This window comes from Penicillium canescens (genome assembly GCF_028828765.1).
Source record: "Penicillium canescens strain IBT 15451 chromosome Unknown utg000007l_segment0_segment0, whole genome shotgun sequence".
NCBI lineage: Eukaryota > Fungi > Ascomycota > Eurotiomycetes > Eurotiales > Aspergillaceae > Penicillium > Penicillium canescens.
The window spans coordinates 1,607,727-1,624,483 of NW_026703969.1; the positions used below are offsets into that span (position 1 = coordinate 1,607,727).

At 48.1% G+C, this 16,757-nt stretch overlaps 3 protein-coding genes across 3 annotated transcripts; 2 read left to right on the top strand and 1 right to left on the bottom strand.

Moving 5' to 3' along the window:
* Positions 1–1,536: 1,536 nt before the first annotated feature.
* N7446_010806 (caspase family protein) lies at positions 1,537–4,111 on the bottom strand (the record flags this gene model as incomplete). Its single annotated transcript, XM_058519549.1, has 2 exons — positions 1,537–1,779; positions 1,859–4,111. 2 exons carry the CDS (start codon positions 4,109–4,111, stop codon positions 1,537–1,539), a joined length of 2,496 nt encoding a protein of 831 aa, XP_058368387.1.
* A 213-nt stretch (positions 4,112–4,324) lies between these two features.
* Positions 4,325–4,909, top strand: N7446_010807 (uncharacterized protein; the record flags this gene model as incomplete). Its single annotated transcript, XM_058519550.1, has 1 exon — positions 4,325–4,909. The coding sequence occupies one exon, from the start codon at positions 4,325–4,327 to the stop codon at positions 4,907–4,909; it is 585 nt and encodes a 194-aa protein (XP_058368388.1).
* Positions 4,910–5,083: 174 nt separating this feature from the next.
* On the top strand, positions 5,084–8,212 carry N7446_010808 (CHAT domain-containing protein; the record flags this gene model as incomplete). Its single annotated transcript, XM_058519551.1, has 1 exon — positions 5,084–8,212. The coding sequence occupies one exon, from the start codon at positions 5,084–5,086 to the stop codon at positions 8,210–8,212; it is 3,129 nt and encodes a 1,042-aa protein (XP_058368389.1).
* Between the last annotated feature and the right edge of the window lie 8,545 nt (positions 8,213–16,757).

A 16,757-nucleotide genomic window follows, 5' to 3' on the forward strand; every position in this document is an offset into this window, starting at 1 on the left:
CAGCCGACTATTGTGGTCACAAGCTGAGATTTATATAGGTGAGCGGAATGGAAGGACGGAATGGACGTAGATGCATCATGTGACGAGTTCTAGGTCAGGCAGCCATTCCTTATCTTATTTACCACCTAGCACAAAAGTGAACCATGGGTCCGCCAAATACATGCAGTTGCTTGATAATTCGAATGTAATTCATTCTGGGATGATTAGAGTTTACTTGTTTCTCGCTTTCAAGGCTTTACCCTCTCTCTTTTTTTTTCATATATATTTTCTTTTTGACTAAAGGAATAAAGAGATATAATTATTACCTATATGGATTGAAATAGGTAGTATATCTTTCTGTTAACGTATAAAACTAAGTGTCAAAATCATATTTTATAGGTTTATATAATTTGATTTTATACTAATAGATAGCCTATCTCTCCTTCTTTACTTCTGATTTTATAGATAAGTGATATTATATCTGATCTCGAGGTAGTAGAGGTTTAAAAATATATCCTGAGCCTGTTGAATGTAATAAGCAAGCTTAGTACAGGGTCGCATGAAGCAATTGAATGAACTAGATTCTTGAATCGAATAGTACCTAAGGGATAGTAAGAAAAATATCAATTTGTCTGCCTATCTAATATCTAATACAGCGAAACAGGCTGTATTTATGCCGGACATGGAGGATCAGACTTAGTATGGGAGATTCCATATGATTCTATGATTCTCTCTGTCCACGTAGCATCGCATGAAGCCGCTGGTTTAAATTCAAATTCTCCTTGCTACCATCCTCGATAGTGCTGATGGCGCGAGGATAGAAGCAAACATGCATAGATTCATACATGCAGAAGGTAGGAAATGAGGCAGATCGGCCGTTGCCAAGGCTCTCTGAGCCGGGCGCTTCCAGCGCGGAATTGGGGTCAGAAATTGGGGTAGTAATTAATTATAGCTGGGAATTGAATTACTGCCACATGAGCGGCATCAATTTCAACAGGGTGAAATATTTTGAAAGACAATATTGAGAAAAAGACCGGGAAATGGGCTTTGGATGGGCTAAACCCACTTAATATGCATGATGTAGCCAATAATATACGAGTAGTAATTTGAATACCCAAAAAAACCAGGGAAAAATGCATTACTTATGCAGCTGGCATGTTTGTATTGCTTGGTGCATAATAGGGGCCTATTATGGGCCCTGTGAGCTTTCACTCTGGGCCCGAAGACATAGCCCAAAATCCAGCCCATTTGTGGGTTGGGTTGGGTTGGGCTATGGGCTTTGTGGGCTATGCAGAGGTCTACTGCCGAGTCGACCCTCTACCGAGCCTTATACTCCACAATGTGCAAATCGGGCTCATTCCGGAAGTAAGCTGTCGCCCCCATTGGAATACGATCATTTTCGATATACAGCGTTTGCGCCGCACTCACAAACACGGTGATCACCCCAAACCCGTCGCGCCGAGTCCAGAGCGGGAAAGCGGCCGTCGATGGCTTCAGGTCCGCTGTTGCAGCAGGGAGCGTCTTTCGCGTTACAGGAGGCGTGAATGTCTGTTCGGTTTATGGAAAGATCAGTGAGATTTTGACACACTTGGCGGGAATTGATGTTACGATAGGAGCACTTACCGTAGTGGATAGGTCAAAACCGGCACCCGTGGTGGAGACGTTGAGACTGGCTTCGGTCCATAGGCGGGATGGTCGGTATTGCGAGACCACGACGGTTATGGCTTCAGTGTGCTCGTTGACTACCCATACACAAGCGGGAACCCCCTTGACCCGCCGAAGCGCCTGGTTGAAGTACCCCTGGTGGTTTGCACGTTAAACGAAAATTCCATGATGACAAGGGAGAAGCCGGTGAGTAAGGTGAACAAGGGCAACTCACCTTTGGCTCTGTAAGAAGGTGTGGGGGTAATTCTGGAAGGTCCTGTGCTTCACTGAGCATCGAGGGAATAACAAGTTCATATTTATCATCAGACAATTGATTGCAATTGCGTTGCGGTTCTTGCAGTCCTGTCCGGCGGAGAGAATGTGGAGCCGCGGGCTGCTCCCGTGCAAACAGAGTAAGGGGAATATGGACAATGTCGTAGGCAGTTTGACCCAGCTCGTCGTCATCCATCAGATCTCTCCGTTCCCCTCGACACAGTTGATACATTGTGCGCTCCAGTTTCGAGACAGCTGTGCGTTGAGGGGTGACGTGGGGATCAGAGATTGCACGCAAGTCTACTGGGGAAGTGGTGATAAAGAGTAGTAGATGCTCGTCAATAGGACGGGTTCGGGGCAAATCAGCCGGCCAAGAGACTCGGAGGCCTTCAAGAACACCAAAACTTGTTTTTCGAAGCCAGTGTGAACGTTGAGCATGAAGTTCAATTCCCAAGGGACTGGACTTTGATATCAGAGATATCTTGCCCTGGACATTGATGTGCAGGATGCTCACATAGGCAGTAGTCGTACCGTCGTTTCGAAGGGATATGTAGATTCTCTGGTCCTCGCATAGATGATCACACCCTGATCCAGTCAAGGTCTTTGTCGGCTGATGATTCTCGACTAGCCCGACTTTGACATCTACCTGATGGCTGAATGGTTCATCAGCGTTGCCGTTGCGGAGGCCGAGGAGATTTTGAGCACAAGCCAGACGATCTGCATCTGCTACGACTGCTTGGCATACATGGTCTGCGTGTGTGAGGCTCTCTGGATTAAAATAACGAGTCGTCAGCTGCATTCCATCCTGAGACTGGATGCCGATGAAACTCTCCTGGTGATATACCGAGATCAGGGGACTGCCCAGTTCATTTTCGCCCAGAAACCTAATGAAGCGAGATTGTTGAACTTTGGGGCTGAGTAGATGCAACACCGACGGAGGCGCTGAGATCGGCCACCGGTAATGGGCACTCTGTTGCAAAAAGGCTAAAGCTCCTTCTGATGGAACTTCTTGTATCGGGTTGGAAGTCGTGTAATACAGTCTCCCTTCAGCTTGGAAAGGATGCACATTGATAATTTCACACACAGCTATCTGATCTTCCTTTGAGAAAATTTCGGTATCGAGGCACGTCACGGCATACATGTCCCCTTCTGAGACATGCGCAACACGCCCAGCCTGGAGCACGGGTTGGCCATTTTCGATTTTGAGGTGAATGGCGTCTGAAACGGCCTCGTCAAGGGAGAAATGAAGGCGAGCATGGGGGCCCTCCACCAGTGGATGCTGAGAGGGGAACTGTGTCTGGACCAAGTCCTGAACTCGCAAGATGCTTGTTCGCCATGGAAGCCGACGATTGTGTGCCTCGTTCATAACCTGAACGAGTGCCGAGGTAAAAGACCCCATCCACCGTCCATCCTTGCCCCGAACCTCCCAGGCTGTTTCGGAAGGAGCTGCCGCTACTACACGAACCGCATCCGGGTTTTCATCCCACTTCATATGATTGGAATCCTTCGAGACACTCTCAGCGTAAGACGTGAGAAAGTCGGCAACATCCTCATAGTGTACGGAGGGGACCTGTTTGGGCCTTGCCGCGTCCCCGTATCCTGGTGCTCGAACCATTCGTCCCGAGTAACAGCAGTCGAGAATTACGGTGACATTGCGGGTTCGCGCGGTAGTTGCACGAAGCAGCTGCGCCAGTTCTACGTCAAGGACCCCATTAAAGCCACCTGAGCTGGGATCCTCGAAGTCCACGGGAACAAGAAACTGATAACGCCATTCCTTTCCATTGTCCTCGTTGGCTGCACATTCCACGAAGCCCCCATGTCCCGAGTAATAGATGGCAACAGAGTCCCCGGAGGAGGTCGACGAGATGAGCTGCTGCCATGCCTCTAGGATGCCTTTTCGTGTTGCTTGGGCACCGTGACAGGACAAGACCTGAAAGCCGTACCGGGCCAGCAACGATTGCATACAGCGTCCATCGTTCTCAGTGCCTCGAAGGTCTCCCCACGGACTGGTAATTACCAGGGCTCTCTTTGTCTGTGCCATCGTGCCGCCGGAACTAGAAGTGGCAGGCCTTCTGCTCAAGTACGGTGAATCAATGAGACAAGCAACGTGGTGATGAACTCCCTCCGTCGCCTGCCGACAGTCCTGAACAGCAAACATGCGCGGGGTAACATGACGTGGCAGTGCTAGCGGTGCTCCGGCGACCCCGGCGCGCATTTCGCCCCTGGTTGGGCGCCTTACCGTTGCCCATTCGGGTCCCCTGCACGCAGGATCAACCCTTCTGCCGCGCATATGGATGTCGCGTGAGAAGGGCTGGCCCACAAAACTCGCCTGGGCTACCTCCATGTCCCAACGAAGTGGCAGGAGCCTTGACGACATCCCCCACCTCGACCATCGAAGTTTCGAAGAAAACAATCTTCGAGGAAAACAATGAGCATTCCACGCGGAGGGGGAAATCTCCAGTTATGGGGGGCTCGGCAACAAGAGGTGTGCGTCCCCCCATCTAACCCTTCCGCCCCTCATCAATCGACCGCCCTGTACCTCGTCTCTCGCCCACTGCCCAAAAATGTCTCGACAATTCAGTTCGAAATCATCAGTCGCGACCAGGGATGGGGCAATCCTCATGATGGATTATGGTCCTGGTTTGAAGTGTCTATTCTGGGCTCGTTGGCGGAACAAACTACCGCTGAGTTCCACGATCTGTCGGATCCGGCCCATGTTCGACCGACCCCGGAGGAATTTGGAGAGTTGATCCAGGATCAAGGACTATATTTCAAGGACATCCCCAGCCGAACCACTCAGTCGAGCTCCCAAGTTAGCATGACAATCATCGCCAATGCTATTCGGCGACACTGGCAGCACCACGCCCTGACCTGGAGACGCGGCAGTGACGATGAAACCGCAGACCACTTTCTCGATCTCCTCGAGGAAGGAGATCGATTGTGCATCTGGGCACGGGCACAGGCATGGCACTTAGGCCAACTGACTTCATCAAAAGAGATGCTAATGAGTTGACAGTTCCCCGGATGGATCAACTGCGTCCAAGAAGCTCGAATAATGATAGCAACTTCGGCAAATGTTAGCGAAGTAAGTCCTGCATCTGCATGAATATTCCTTATTTTGGTGTGTTATACCTCCATGCACCCACATGAGCTGACCTGAGTGACCCGTCGTATTTGACAGGCCGACATGGGTTCAGCCTCTGGTATCGCAACCGAGCATGACGAAATTGACCGGACACAAGGTGATGTGCAGGCAGTTCTTGAGCTCTCTCATGGCTCACATGCTGCTGATTCCTCATTGATAACTACCCAAGAGGCCGAGCACACATCGCCAAATCGAAAGTATTCAATAAAGGAAGGCACCGTTGAAGATGGGTCCAGAACTCAGTACAAACCACCTGTATCAGATAGCTCCGAGTGGCTTCCTATTCTTGAGTGGGCGCTGCTTGAAATTCCCTACAACGATCCTATCCGAGCCCAAATTCTTTACGCTATCGGAGTGATATGCATGATTGGCTGCGCCACGAGCCCCTCTCCTCAAGTTCTAGGGAAAGCGCTCACATACCTCCAGCTGGCCACTCTCATTGAGCCTGGAAATCCTCAATACCGAGCACAACTTGTTTTGGCGCTGCTTCTGCGACATACCATGACCGATCGTATCGCAGATCTTGATCTCGCAATCACCGAGCTTGAGACGGCCATGGCAATCACTAATGAGTGGCCGGAGCGGCTCGAGACATTGAACTTGTTTGCTGGGGTCTATGCGTGGCGTCATAGACTTACAGGGAATGCAGATGACCTTCGGAAATCCTCGGATATCATGGAACAGCTCTATCACACCAAGCCAGACCACTCCCCCGAAAGAGCCGTGATCTCAGGTCGGCAGGAGCATTTGAGAACGCATGGTATTGACGACTTGGCCATAGGGGCACGATTCGACTCGGCGCTTGAGATTACGGAGCATGCTCTTAATCGCACTCCTAGCGGAGGGAGGACATATCAGGAGCTCCTTGCTACTCTTTCTCGGCAATACCTTCATCGATACACACAGACAGGGAGCAGCAGGGACCTGGATCTTGCAATCTCCAGGGCCGAATTGCGTCTCTCCCATGTGCTCGACAATAAAGCACCGATGGTGGGCGCAGTGGACGGCCTGGAGCTGGCTAATCACCTGTTACACAGATGGACTCGTCATGGCTGCCATGCCGATCGAACTAGAGCATTGGAGCTGATGAAGAAGGCGGCAGATGTCGCTGTGCCAGGCAGCTCCTTTCAAATCTTCTGCGTCATACAACGGGCTTTGTGGCTGAGTGACCTGCCAAATGGGGCTGACCGAGTGCAAGCCCTGCGAGCCTCCGTTGAGGAGCTTGAAAGCATACGAGCTGGCTCCGTCGACTGCATAAGTCCTTTTTCGAAAAGGAATATCCTGAGAATGCTCGGTCTACAATATCAAAGTCTTTATCACCGTACCAAAGAGCTTACTGATCTTGAAAAGGCGATCGAGTCAATGGAGAACTCATTGGACATCACCGAGGAGACTGGCCAGCAGAAGGACCACACACTTGGTATCTTGGGAGAGTTATTGATCGAGAAAGCTTCTTGGACACGGGACAATGCTACCTACGGCCGTGGAATGCGATGTCTCATGCAATCCTGCTTATCTGATCAGGCCTCGCCCAGAGAGCGTGTTAAAAGTGCTGGCATCCTTGTACATACGGCGAACCACGCGGCAGATTGGGAAAAGACCTGTCTAGTTGCAGAGTTAATATTCCCACTCATGTCGCTGATCGGCAGCCGGGACCTGAGACATGATGACAAGATTTACAATATCCGGAGCATCTCCGGCCTCGCTAGCAATGCGTGCGCTGCATTCCTTAGCCTGGGCTTTCCTAACGAAGCACTTGAAAAGATTGAGCTAGGCCGGGGCATACTCATTGGAGACCTAATAGACATTCAAGGAAATTTATCAGGCCTAGAGCAGGCGCACCCCGATCTAGCCCAAGAATATGACAGGCTTCGTCATGAAGCTTTGCGTTCCATCGAGTCCAATGACCCGGAGAGCGGGGAACAACAGCCAGTGAATTATCGTCGAGCTGCATTTCAGCGTCTGCAGCAATGTGAAGATCGAATCCGCGAGAAAGCAGGCTTTGAGGCCTTCCTTCGGCCCCTGAGATCCCCAGAGATGGCTGAAATTTCCCGCGAAGGGCCGATCATTATTGTTAATGCAACTTGTCTCACAGCCCACGCATTGCTCCTCACCCCATCTGATATTGGGCATCTGCGGCTGGACAGTATGATCAGTCACGCTGCCCCACAATTTCGTCAGCATCTGGCGCGGTGCGCATTGGAACGAGACGACAGAGATCTGGAGAGTGACTTGCCGCCCGAGGCGCACAACAAAGAATTGCTGTCATGGCTGTGGTATAGCTGCGTCAAGCCAGTCCTTGAGATGCTTGCTTCGCACCGGAGTATCTCCATTGGAGAGGAGAAAAGTCGAGTCTGGTGGATGGGAGTGGGAGCTGCGAGTGGGCTTCCGTTCCATGCCGCCGGCGATTACAGCAACGGGACCATCGACGAGAACGAGAACTGCCTTGATCGTGTGATATCCTCCTACACGCCGACGGTCAAGGCCCTTCGTAATGCCCGGGAAAGGGCATCAAAGATAGCCTGCCAGCCGAAGGAGAAACACTCGCTCCTGATCGCAACGATGCCCGATACTCCGAGTCATGGTGCATTACACGGGGTCCGTCGCGAAGCCCAAGCGATTCTCAACACGGTCGATCAGGACATGCATGTGAAGGAACTTACCACTCCCTCTACCGACGACGTCCTCGCTCAGCTTCAAAGTCACGAGCTCGTGCATTTCGCCTGCCATGGGTACTCCGATCCCGGCGACCCTGCTCACAGTCATCTCCTCCTGCAGAAACACAGCGACTCAGGTCCCGTCGTCGACAAACTGACAGTTTCTAAGCTTCTTGACTGCCAAACCATGTCCCGTGGATGGATTGCCTATCTTTCCGCGTGCTCTACAGCTGAGATCCGTGATAAGGACCTGCAGGACGAAGCGCTACATATCACCAGCGGCTTCTTGATCGCGGGCTTCTCGCATGTCATTAGCTCTTTATGGCCGGCTGACGATGAGGTGTGTGTCCACATGGCCGCTTATTTCTACGAGGCGTTGATTGCGAGGCGTGCCACTGCCACTAATCAAAATCGTGCGGTGGCAGAAGCGGTTCGCGATGCAACGCTGAGGATTCGAAGGCAGTATTGTCACAGTCCACTCTCCTGGGCATTGTATACTCACATGGGGGCTTGACTTTGTAACGCAAGGAGATTGGACCAGTGATTCATCAAGCCTGGCGCCGGTGACGTATCGTGGAATGTGGATGTGGATTTGCTTTCGGCTTTAAGTGTCGGCCTTACTGCGCCTGCCGCCGTCGACAGCCTCGCTCACGTACCCAGGTAGTAGGTAGTAAAGAAATGGCCAGAGGATTATTACCTACCCAAGGTATCCATTTCACCAGCGTATGCACCCGGCTCCCTTTAAAACTCAGCTTAGAAAAAAATTCTTTAATCAGTGTTCGCGTTTCAGTCATACCCCATCCATCCCGCAAAGTATAGATGTAACAGCGTGGAAAAAGCGATGTGAGAATAGGGCTATGTCTCACAAAATGAATAGTGTGTGTTTTTCCCACCTTGCTTGGCTCATTATACATTAGATGGAAGGTTACTCCATCCAACATCCGATATGGTGTACACTGATTATCATCCTTTCTGGTCTTGTGCACATGCCAAGAAACGAGCGTTTCAGGGAGAAACAATGTCATCCAATGGTGTTCTAACATAGCTCAACTGGGGCTTCGTGCAACGATTACTAGAGCCTGGAGGGGTTGCTTATCCGGCTGCTCACCATTGAGCATAAGCCACTCGCTGGTGAGTTAGTAGTGGGGTAGGGTGGCCTCCAGCGAATTTATATTCAATAACAAGTTTGATTCTCCTAGGCGGCCCTTCTTCTTTTTCTTTCCTACTGTCATTTGAATCCAAGGAGGACATGTGTCAACCGGTAGAAACTAGTACCAGAGAGTTGTGATCAAAACAACACACCTAAGAAAAAGTCAGCATAGGAGGTGAAGGATAGGGCTGTTCCCGATATCGGTTTTTACCGATAATTCCGATACAAACCTGTACCGATATTATCGGCCGTTAATTATCGGTATAGGTTTTTAGTAGCCGATAAAAAAACCGATAACTTTGAGAAGTTGTTAGTAGTAGCCGATAATTTATCGGTTTTTTATCGGCTACTAAAAACCTGCGCCGATAATATCGGTAGACCTGTAAACTAGCCTAATTAGGCTTGTTTATAACTAGTTACTGCATGCATACATGTATATATATATATATATCATCCATGCATGTATTGCCTCTCTTGAATAGTCCAACAATCTTAGATTCTTAATCCTACTCTGCTCCTAGCTACTGCAATAACCAACTGTAACTAATCAATTAATAAATTCATTCAACGAACTAACCAAACTAAGCAATAAATTCAACTAGTTAACTAAACAATATCTTTCATCAGCATCAACATCCTCATAGTATCTGCCCCTAAACTATGCCTTCGAACTCCCAAAAGATCTCTCCCTCCACTAAATAATCTCTCAACTGATACCTCTGAAGCTGGGATCGCAAGAAATTCCCTTGCAGCCTCTGCCATTTGAGGGTATTCGCCCTTATGGGTACGCCACCAATTGCAGAGCCAGTCTGGATCCTCTGCACCTGTGATAGTAACCCGAGGACTATCAAAGTACTGATCAATATCAGAAACAAATTGATATTCCTGAGGCTGTAGCTTTTTCAGCATCCATAACCGCATTGTTTTGCGATTGAGAGAATCTTCCTGAGTCAAGTCTAGAATTGACTGTGGATTCGAGTCTAAATTTGTCTGTGGGAGCGAGGATGGAATTGATTGTGGAAGTGGTGGATATCTCTTATGGAGCATCCGACGAGTCTCCCATATAATCAATTGGGCAGCCTCTTGATCTACCATCTCATGAAGTATGAGATCACCTTTGAGCTGAGGATCAAGCATTAATGCCGTATAATAAGCTTCAGAGTTATCCATGAAGTCATAGTACTTTTGGTACTTCTTCATGCCTGCCCTTATTGCATTAGCAATATCATCATCATATCCCACTAAGGCATCATCCCGTAAAAGATCATGAAGCTTATAGTAAACTGGGACAGTGAGACTGATTTGTGGCCTTGATATAGATACCAAGTGCGTCAAGTCATTAAAGGTTTTGAGAGCTTTATGAATCTGACTAAGTCGTTCCCATTCTGCATTGGTAAAGGGAGGAATTTCACCCTGTACAGCACAGAGTCGATTAATCTGAGGTCGAGCTTGTATCCCATCATTAAGCATTCGAAAGGTAGAATTCCACCGTGTTTCTACATCATACTCGATGAATTTATCATCGAGCTTCATCTCATCACAGATTGACTTCCAGTCTTGCCTCCGTTGAGGACTGCGAGAAATCCAAATAGCAAGAATCCGGAGTTTAGCTAATGCTGATTGAGATGAGATCGATGGAGAGGTTGATGATGAGCTCGATTGGGAATTCCTGGATTGTAGATTATCACAGATCGAATTGGCCTCTGAAACACTTCCAGCTTTCAAGGAACGAAGAATATCTTTCACAATGAGGTTCAAGATATGAGCCAGACAGCGAACATAGCTATTAGGTCCAGAAAATCGAATTGGTTGTAAAAAATTCTGATTCTGTTCCAAAAGATACCATAACTCAGAAACCATCTCTTGAACATTTGAGGCATTATCCCCAGTAATTGTCGTCAACTTTGACGTGAGATCCAATTCCACTAAGGCCTTGTGAACCACAGTAGCAATATTCGCCCCTGTATGAGGTCCAAAGATTTCACAGAACTCTAGAGTCTCTTCACGATAGTGAAAACCCTCTGTAAGCCAGTGGCCAATGATACCAAGGATAGGATAGTGATTCTGACTTGTCCATATATCAAGAGATAATGCAATTGTTTTGCATGTAGTAGCTAAGTCCTCCTTCAACATTGATCGTTGGGTTTTGAATTGCTCTTGTAATCGCCGACTCACAGTTGATCGAGATGTGAATGGTAGAGTGATTCCTGGAATATCTTCAAAGATTTGCTGAAAAGCCTGAGATTCAATGACTAGAAAAGCTTGCTTGTCTTGAATAACCCATCGAAGGATGTTGCGTTCAAGATGCTCTTGGATTGAGAGGTTCCCTTGTTTTTTGAAGACTTGGCGGATATCTTGGATTTTTTGCTTTGAATTTGAACTTTGAGGTGGAAGAACTGAGTGTTTTCTCTCAAGATGACGCTGCATATTCGAGGTTGATGACTGCCTTTGTGATTCCGAGGTTTTCCAACTACATTGTAGGCCAGTTTTTTCATCGATGACTGTACATTGGATATCCATGTCGACAGTCCTTGGTTTCCCTGTACGGAGGACTTTCCACTCACGGGATACCTCAGTTGTAGAGAAGTAATCCCAAATCCAATCGGTAGTCGGTGCTGGGCGAGGTTTCTTGATCTTCCGGGTAAAGGTTTGTGAGGCAGATTCATGAGGTGAAATCTCTGAGAAGGCTAGAGATTCTTGATCGGTAGAGGGAGAATTGAATTGCCATGGCGATTGTGAAAAAAACTGAGATATATCAGACTCAGTGATTTGGTCTGATGGTAGAAGTCCTTCAGGGGAATCAGGGCCACCATTAAGCAATTCATAGTCAACTCGTGCCTGCCTTCGTGTAGTCATTTGCAGGTCCTCATTGCCTTTGTATGCCATAATGATGAGAGTAATCAGGATGCTTGGAAGTTGGAAGTTGGAAGTAGGGGGGTAGCGGGTGTGTAGTTGGAACCTGGAAGGCAGCAGGATTTTAGAAAAATTTTCATGGTAGTACCTATTAATTATACAAGTAATATCGGTATACTACCGATAATATCGGCTGAAAACCGATATTATCGGCCGTTAATTATCGGTAGACAATTTTGTGAGCCGATACGATAACCGATAATTTTTTGAAGCTATTTGTAGTAGCCGATACGATACCCGATATGGAGAAATCCTGCCGATATCGTATCGGGAACACCCCTAACTGGAAGAACAAACGAAATGTCCACAACAAAATTAAATAAGATTAGGCCTACGTACCAAGTAACTAACAAACAATCGTGGTGGGGTCGACCGTAACGTCAACTTCGCCAGAAGTGGAAGGTCCTTTATCCAATTTACGATTCGCAAAAGTACTAATCATCGTAGCACCCACTTTCTTATCACCTGTCCCTATGACTCTTCACTCTAGACTTGACTTCCCGACTCTCCTTGATACACGCACGTCCTCCCACTCTACTCCGTATGGTGTCCCTTTTTTCTAGTCAGAACAATCACACCCCTCTTTTCGTCCTCTCTTGCTTATTCCGCGATCTGGTTGCCCGCATTACGACTACAGGGCCAAGGCTGGACTGTTTGTTTATCTAGACCCGATCTCTGTACCACTCGTAGGCGTGACAATGCCTCTTAACTCGAAGGCTGTCTATTCTAGACCGAACCCGAGCTTCCTCCTATTTGCTAGTAGGAAAGTGTCGTCTATAGCACGAATGGGATAGTAATATGCACCTAACCTCTGGCCGCCGCTGCCGGACAGAGGATTCTGTAGGAGGGAGGAAATGCTGCGGTACGATTGATCCTATCTATTGTTGCTATGTAACACGCTCATTTTTCTGTTATATAGGACGCTGCTGTAGCTGTCGGCAAGTACCTTTATTAGCATTAGACACTCTTCTAAGGGAAGAAAGCTAACTATTCCACGCCGTAGCTGCTTCCTATGGCAAGTCAGAAATCGAAATGCACCAACCTTCCTAGGCGTTCTTACCTTCCCTTAGATATTGATCTACCTCATCAAGATCATCCTTCGCACTCGACTCCGAATGGCTCGCTGGAATAAGGAGCCGGTCCAACTCTGACGTCTGCTGAGGTAGAGCAGTCCGAATCGTGCGGAATGATATCTCAGGGACCTGCTGTTGATATTGCACAAAGGAGGTTCTCAGGTATTCACAGTAGCGCTTTGAAGTTTCGTTGTGACATTTCGAGTACTCAGTGTCGTCAAAGGCGCAAAGTTTATACTGAGGGGCGAGCAAAGTTCCGGTGCCGTAGAGAAATCCATGATCACGATAAGTCTTCTCATAGTAATCTCTTAGCTTTTGCTTTGCAGCTCTTAATGCCGCGTACATGTTCATCTTCCATGGTGTTGTCTTTTTCTTCAGCTTCTGATTAGATTGTTCGATATGCTCCAGAAGCTTCCTATACACTAGGAACACACTGTGGATTGTCACATCTTTTGTTTTCATAAGAGCCATAGTAAATTGAAAGAATGGCTTTGTCAATTGAAGGAGGTAATCAATTTGGCGCCACTCCATACTTGAGATTCTGAACTGGGAATAGTCGTGGTCAGTGCAATATTTGTCGATGCTATTTCGTAGGCGTCGCGCACGTCGGAGCATCAAAAACGTCGAATTCCACCGTGTCTGCACATCGTGCAACGGAAAGAGCCGGATACGGCCTGGTTGGAGACACAAAAATGCATCACGCCGCTGGGGGCTAGCATTGATAAAGACTGCAAATGAACGAATCTAAAGGATGTAGTAATATTAGCTGCATTGCTTGTTGTCCACTTTGTAGTATGGGCCTTCACCTTTGTCAGGGTGTGAGCCACGTCACCATCATCTGCTGAGTCCCTCAAGCAACTGACTTGTGAATCTGACCAGACATTTGCGATTTCTTGATTCTTCGGAGCCGCCCTAATATGCCCAAGAAGCTGCTTTAAACAAAGTTGAATCACATGCGCCATACAGGGAACGCGAATAATGGAATCTCGAGAGTTGATGCCACCAGAAGAAATGAGGGTGTCTTGCAACGCCCTAATCAGGGTCTCATTATTGGTTGCATTGTCTGTCGTCACACTAAAAATTCGTTTTAAGAGTTGGCGTTCCTTGAGCAACTGAAGAAGCACGTCGCATAGGTTCACACCCGTGTGAGGGCCATGCAAAGGCTCGAATCCAAGCAGCATCTCTCTGTAGTTCCACTCTTTCTCAATAAAATAAACGGTGATAGCCATAAACGCTTGCTGAAACGGACTTGTCCAATAGTCTAGAGCAAGCGATACTTTGGCATCACTAGGCAAGTCATCTAACTGCGAATTCTGCTGGGTATTCACCGCATCACGTAAACGCCGGCGGAGTGTCTTTGCGGATGGGATCTCCAACTCTTGAGGGTCGGAGTGGATCAGATTGAGCAGACCTTGAAAAGTAGGGTCTTCCACGATTTTGAAAGGGAGGCGTAGACGAGTGATTGTTTTCAATAGGTACTCTTCAAGTTCAATCTTAGTGAATTTGTTCGCTCGGAGCGATACATCTCCATGAGCCCTTTGCATCGAATCAGAGATAAGTACTTGGTGTGAGGCTCGTCTCTTGCCTTTACGGCACGAATTAGATCTCGAATGTTTGCCCATTCCGCTTGTTCCGTGCGATTTATGCTGCGGGTGGTCAAGTAATGTCGAGCAAGCCCGGCAGATAACTTTAGGCCGGCCAGAACTCAGTTCCGCCACCTGGTCGAAGTGTTTCCACACTTCGGCAGAGTGAGACTCCACCGACCATTTGATTCTTGATCGTCCGCCTCCATTCAGGAGCTGGCCATATTCAGTCTCGAGCCACCAGGACAAGAAGGCATCTTCCTGCGATGTCTCGTAAAGAATCCAGTTCTGTCGGCGGTCAGGTCCGACGCGTCTGAGGGTTCTTGGAGGTCATTGGGAGTGTATCGAGGCTTGTTCTTGCACCAGTAAAAGGCTATTTAGCTGATTAGATGGGCTAGTGTTTTCTGAGTGTTTTTTGGATCACTTAGAGAGACATAATAATTGACATACTGACAACTGGAAATCCGAATCGGGGAACGCATCTGACGATGGTTCAATCGAAAGCAGTGGACTGAAGGATTGGGCATTTGACCGCGATGAACTAGAAGTGGAAGTAGCCATCAGTACGATTTGCTCTGGTGATGCAGAGAAAAAAAAATGCATTGTGTGGTAGGGATTTGAACTTTGATTTTTGTCGCGCTGTTGCTTTGGATCTATCCATTTGTTCTACGCGTCGACCCACGGGTACCCAAAAACCCGCCCCTACCCGAAAACCCGTACGACCACGAATCAACAATTTGCTGGTTTGAGAAGAGCTTAACGTAATGTTCAGGCAGAATTTTGGATTGCTGTGCCTCAAAAACAATAATGTACGTAGAAGAGTTTCCAAGAGTGGAATTGAAGAAGTATTTCCGGCGGCCAATATGCATAAAGCATACAGACGTGCTCTAGATAAGTATATTGATGGGTGAGTAAATATATATATACACATATATCTCCGACTAGTATTTTATTGTGTCACAATGCCAAACATGTGACGGCGATAATTTACAAATATTACGAACCCTGACTAATCATCTTTTTAATGGATCTTTATGTACAAGTTATATTAACATTGGGGTATTTGGGTCTACCCACGGGTACCCGCCAAGAACCCGTGGGCGGGTCCTGGGTGCTAAAAACCCGCGCGGGTTACCCGTGGGCGGTTCTTCTAGGCGAAAACCCGACCCGACCCGCATTTTGGCGAGGTCTAATGCAGCCAGACAAGAGTCACATGACCAAAGGCTAAATTTTCTAGGGCTCCTATTATCCGACCCCATTTTTAATTACAGATCAAGACCTGGAGAAGGCTGAAGAAGGCTGCAATGAAGGGGCTGTGTAGGGTCATCTTGATCGCTTTTATATATTTAAATGTGAAATTTTGCTATAACTTGGTTGGTAAAACCATTGAATAGCACAGGAGTAAATTAGAGTTGGCTCAATAACAATATAGTGAACATTGCCGGGCCGGTTTCGTTCCTGTTTAAGCCTGTCACATCGCCGATTGGAGAAAGGGCTCTCGAGCCTCCAAACGGATTCGAACCAAGCCAAGAATAGTCCATTACACCAAGTGTGGCGACGAATGGAAAATATTACCGAGATTTAAACTCCTGTCCAGGTAATATGATGATGATGATGATGAACTCATTTGCCCGATGTAGCTCGCTCTATATATATGCTGCTATGCGGGAGTGCTGTCAGGCCTGCCGACAGCTGCAAAGTGGTCGCCAGCCCACTAGGCGATCGTCAAGGAACTCGTCTTGCGAATTTCTGATCAATCGCCCTCGAATGGAAAGAGGTAGACTAAACAAAAGAAATGCACGGATGCAAACATGGTAAACACAAAGCCAAAATGAACGAACGTCATTTACCCCCTGGTCGAGGGTAGGACCCGGGCCCCACTTCAACACACACCATTCCCACGCCCTCTTCTCTCCAACCGTCCAGTCTTGTCGGCTGCCGCTTGCGCGCTCGCTTGGATCAACGGAGTACAGTGGACCTGGCACTGCACTCCTAATGGGCGCCATCCTTCTTCTTCCGTCACACTGTCTAAGGGGTCATTATCTCTGCTCCTTTGTCGTTCTCTTCCTCGCCCAGAGCCGTAGGGTCGACTGTCTGAAATTGGCCTAGGAGGCCGGTCTTGACCATAAATTCGGTCACAGCCGTGCGAGCCTCCGGTCGTGTCAGGAGTTCGTCTCGACTAAGAGTAATTCCCTTGTCGGAAAGGGCGCTTCTCATCCAGTCTCGCTCATCCTGGTGCAAGGGGCATTCCAACAGGACGTGGATCACTGTTTGGTTGCCAAGGTCGCAACCGCACCGCGCTGTTTCGCGTCGGTTGATACGGTTCAGGTAAGCCCCTAG